General features: G+C 47.1%; 1 protein-coding gene across 1 annotated transcript; it reads left to right on the top strand.

Moving 5' to 3' along the window:
• Window positions 1-2,661: 2,661 nt before the first annotated feature.
• T265_12103 (hypothetical protein) lies at window positions 2,662-3,101 on the top strand (the record flags this gene model as incomplete). Its single annotated transcript, XM_009179080.1, has 2 exons — window positions 2,662-2,907; window positions 2,943-3,101. The coding sequence occupies 2 exons, from the start codon at window positions 2,662-2,664 to the stop codon at window positions 3,099-3,101; spliced, it is 405 nt and encodes a 134-aa protein (XP_009177344.1).
• Window positions 3,102-4,404: the final 1,303 nt, after the last annotated feature.

Genomic DNA, 4,404 nt, shown 5'->3' with positions numbered 1-4,404 from the left:
CGCGAAGCATTCCTCCTCAGTAGTTGAGTACTTCTGCTCAGCAGTAGTCAAAACACTACCGGGGAATTTGATGACCCCATTTCTGTCTGCTTTGGACTGCACTAATACCAAAGTCACTAGAGTCCGTTGCAACGACGGACATCTGCCCGATCCTGGGGGGTTTCGAGTGTCAGTTGCTGATCCAGCGTCCGCGCTTCGACACGTTCGAAGGTCTCATGCGCCTCTGCTGTCCACTCAACCTTCCGTTTTCAGTACAGCAGGTCGTGCGGTGGGGCAGTAACTATGTTGAAATCCTTGAGGAACTGACTGCAGTATGCTTATCGTCCGAGAAACTGCCGTAAAGAGGGTTTCAAATTAAGGAACGCACGGTCTTGGATCTTCGCCTTTTTTGAAAGTGTCTGACCTCTCCGTGATCGATCTTACATTAGAGCGGTGTCACCGAACTTCTGGTGACTTCCATCTTGGCTTCATTCGTCCGAAGACTATCCCCCTGAATACGCCTCAGTCTGGCATTCAAGTTAACTGCTTGTTTTGAATTGAAACACCTATTCACGAAGATATCGTCTCCACACACATCAACATTCTGTAATCCTGAATGCGAATGATGCACTGACATAAGAGCACATCCGTCTTAACGGATATTGAGTGTCATCTGCTTTGAAAGCTAGTTGCAGGTATCGGCAGTGTAAACCAAACACCATGAAATACAAGGGTTGCTGGAGCACGGATTCACGGATTGATACACAGGATCAAGGCGTGTCTCCGCTATTTTGTCTTCATGGCTGTGAGATGCTCGGCCATTGGGTCCATCTTTGTCTGTAGGTCCTCCACTGGTGAATCCTCCCTTTGCTCCTCCGACTTCGAAGGTGTTGAGTGTTGTGCACCTCACTCGCACATAGGTCACCCGCTGCGCCCTCGGATCGCATACTCTCGGCTTTTCCAAGCACCCTTTGGCGCAATGAGGACGGTTGCTTACCAAGAGTCCACTGCGCATCAGTTGCCCATTACGGATGACGGGCTTTCATTGGGCTGTGATATATATAAAAGTTTGGATCGGTTTGCTGTAGCCTTTGCGATTATTATCTTGAGAAGTGTCATTTAATTTACCGCAGTGATGAAGTGGGTCCAAGGCTGGAATATCTATGGGTTGTGGTCAGAATCACTTGCAAGAAAATGATAAAATATCCATCAAACTGAGCGCTTCTCAATCATTTGGTGCACGCGAAACTAGCGCAGCACTGGGTTGCAGTCAACATCGTTCACGACCTTCTTTCTTGATCCCATTTTATTCGTCACCACATCTGGCGCCCAAATGCGATATCGCTCAACCAGTATCTACTTGAATGGGTAATTGTTTCAAGTGAAAATACCGGCTTTCAACGAAGTTTAGCGTGAGCGATTGACTGATCCACCAAACATTCATCATAAGAAAGATGTACAGGCTATTTAGTGTGCCTATAGTGATGCGTTCGGTAAATACTTACCCAAGACGATCAGCGCTATGTGACATGGAGTTGTGAGAAAATTGAAAACAAAAATTTGTTGCGCGCCGCTCAGAGTAACGGCCGTCGTGAGATTCTACCAGGGGCACACAGCAACGTTTTTTGGAGCTTTCTGAGAATTGATGACCCGTCGCCAACCTTCAGGAGTATGAATAAACATCTACCCACTTAACAATGAAGGTCCCACCCAGCATTCGTGTATTTCCTGAACAGCCACACCTTCAAAAACAATCCGCCACATGGTGTTCACCTCCGCTTACGGTGAGCCATACTTCATCAGAGCGCTCAATTGTTTTGTCTCCTTACCAGTCAATATCCAGTTGACCGGGAACCAGTCGAAAGTGGCTTGCGCAATGAGTAGTTGCGCTCTTCGCTTCACCATCAACGATGGTATCAAATCAAAAAGGATGGGCTTGTAAACCAATTTCAGCATGAAATCCTCCTTGGTAATCGTGAGCTGACCAGACTATTTTATGGCACTCCCATATTTGGAACTTGGCAACCAGGTTGTCTCCTCAGGACGCGAGAGGGACGTAACGCTTATAGAGCATGTCCAGCGAGCTGCTACGAAAATAGTCGCCGGCGTTAAATACCTGGACTATGAAATGTGTCTCGCGGTGTTCTGTCCCCCGAGAGTATCGTGGACTCTGAGGAGATCTAATAATCATCTAGTCCCCATTTGAACAAGGTCTGGCCAGTTAAAAGTACCATAAGACGCTTCTTACGCGAGTTTTCTCACTGGTAAGCTCACTGTCGCGATGAGACAGTGCAGATCACTGCTACACCCTTTTCGCTTGTGACTTTCAGATGAGCGGTGGCAACTAAATGTCAAGAAACGATTGGAAGAGGCTTTGGTGCTCCAGTGAATAATTAATTTTGCTGTGCTGCAAAAATAGGAACGTAGGTAAGAACGGTTCTGGTGTGAGCACATGCATAGCATAATGCAACATTTGGACGTAGAAAGTTTTACTGCCCTTTCCAATGTTTAGCAGCTGATAGCATTGTGCGGATAATGGGCACTCATAAGGCGGGTAAATTGACCTCACCGGGACTGAATTTGTTTAAGTTTAGTCGGAGCGTTGGGCGCTCGTTTTAGGTTTACACGCTTGCTGTTGTTCAGGGTAATTGCTACATTTCGTTTCATGTTTCGTGTACTAGAATGGCCATCCGACCTCTACACACCCCTAAAATAGTTAAGAAGCACAGGAAGAGCTGGCGCCGGCATCAAAGCGATCTGTTTAAACGGCTGGGTGATAAATGGCGTAAACCTAAAGGTATCGACAATCGCGTCCGGCGGCGCTTCAAAGGCCAGGTTCGTATGCCGAAAGTTGGTTACGGGAGTGCAAAACGTACGAAACATATCCACCCTGATGGCTTCAAGCATGTTCTGATCCACAACGTCAAGGTTTGTTTTGAATATTGTCTAAATGTTTTGCTCAGGAGTTGGAGGTGTTAATGATGCAGCACCGTACCCATGCTGCAGTGATTGCCCATACGGTAGCTCGGAAAAACCGGGCGAAAATTGTGGAACGAGCGAAGCAATTGAGTATTCGGTGTGTTAATGCCGATGCTGGTCTACGCTCTGCAGAAAATGAGTGAACTCAATAAACCTTTTTTTTGGCTTGTAAGCCTTCTGGCCTAATCGTGCTTATTGCATTCTACTTGTTCTAACGGCTCTGTAGGCCATCAACAGTTTGTTGTAAGGTGTGAAATTTATCGAAAATGTGAGGGAATGTCTCAGTCCTCTTCGAAATTGGGAAATTTATCGTATGCAACTTCAGCAGTTTCAGTCCATACTAGCGCGACGATTCCCAGCAAACCATCCATTTATTCGGGTGGAGGAGCACCATACACAGTTACTGTAGACCGTGAGTGGAAACATCGGATTTCAGATTGAAGTAATGTTTCACCCCTGGTCGATCCTCTGCGGGGAATCTGTGGTGAACGGGCTTCCCAGTTGGGCCACACTCCCTTCTCGAATCGGGTTGGCAAGGTCTATGGAATCCACACTAGTAGTATGACATCTCGATCACGCACTTTTGGTTGAAAGAAGGTCAAGGGCGAGTGGCAGTTATCGGAGCCGTGTCAATTGTGAAAATGCCATTCAGCTCTTCCACATGGTTAGACAGGGACATCGGCAGATTGTTTAACAGCTTAACACAGTAGATGCCAAGCATGTGACTGTCTAGAATACTGGAAAAGGCAGGCTGGGAAATCGGCCGTACGTTTGAAGTTCTTGCCCAGTTGTTGGGGTTCAAAGTGTTCAATGAAGCCAGCACACGTTATTGCATCATCACTGAGCTTTATATTTCCCTAAAGAAGTTCGTTGATTCCGGTGCGGGCTTTAAGGCTTGCCTTCGAATGAACATGGACAGCAATACACCAACAACTGGTTCTAGAGGAGGAGTTGGGAAATTATTGCAAAACCATTGAAGTGAACATTCTAGCGTCAGTTTGGAGTGCGACGCCTTTGGCGGGAAGAACTCAACTCTGCGAAGTGCATCCAATACACAACGAGAACAAGCCGGGCGGTTGGATTTAAAAAAAATCAGTTACGTGTTGTAAGGTTTCCGATCAGTGCAAGGAGTACCATGTTGACCCCTCCGGAAGGCGTGGGGGTCCAATAGCACTCAAGTAGACAGTGGAGCTCCGATTCCCGTGGTTCTGGATGAGAATGGTGTTACAAATCCCGAGTTTTCCTTACTGGCAGAATGCAAGGTGCGCTCATGGTCGGTCTTCCGTGAAAATGCGTCGGTTTTGGTGAGAAAGATTAGGACACGTCTTCAGTTCTAGGGCCATGGAAAGCGAACCAAATTATCTTTTTGGCAGCTCGGTGAGGCTCGTACGCCTGTGCTTTTGCCTAGCCCTATCGGAGACGTTCGACGGAGCCTATCCAGCCGAT

The sequence above is a fragment of the Opisthorchis viverrini genome (genome assembly GCF_000715545.1).
Source record: "Opisthorchis viverrini unplaced genomic scaffold opera_v5_844, whole genome shotgun sequence".
NCBI lineage: Eukaryota > Metazoa > Platyhelminthes > Trematoda > Opisthorchiida > Opisthorchiidae > Opisthorchis > Opisthorchis viverrini.
The sequence above is the reverse complement of the archived record's forward strand: the minus strand, read 5'-3'. Positions and strand labels throughout refer to the sequence as shown.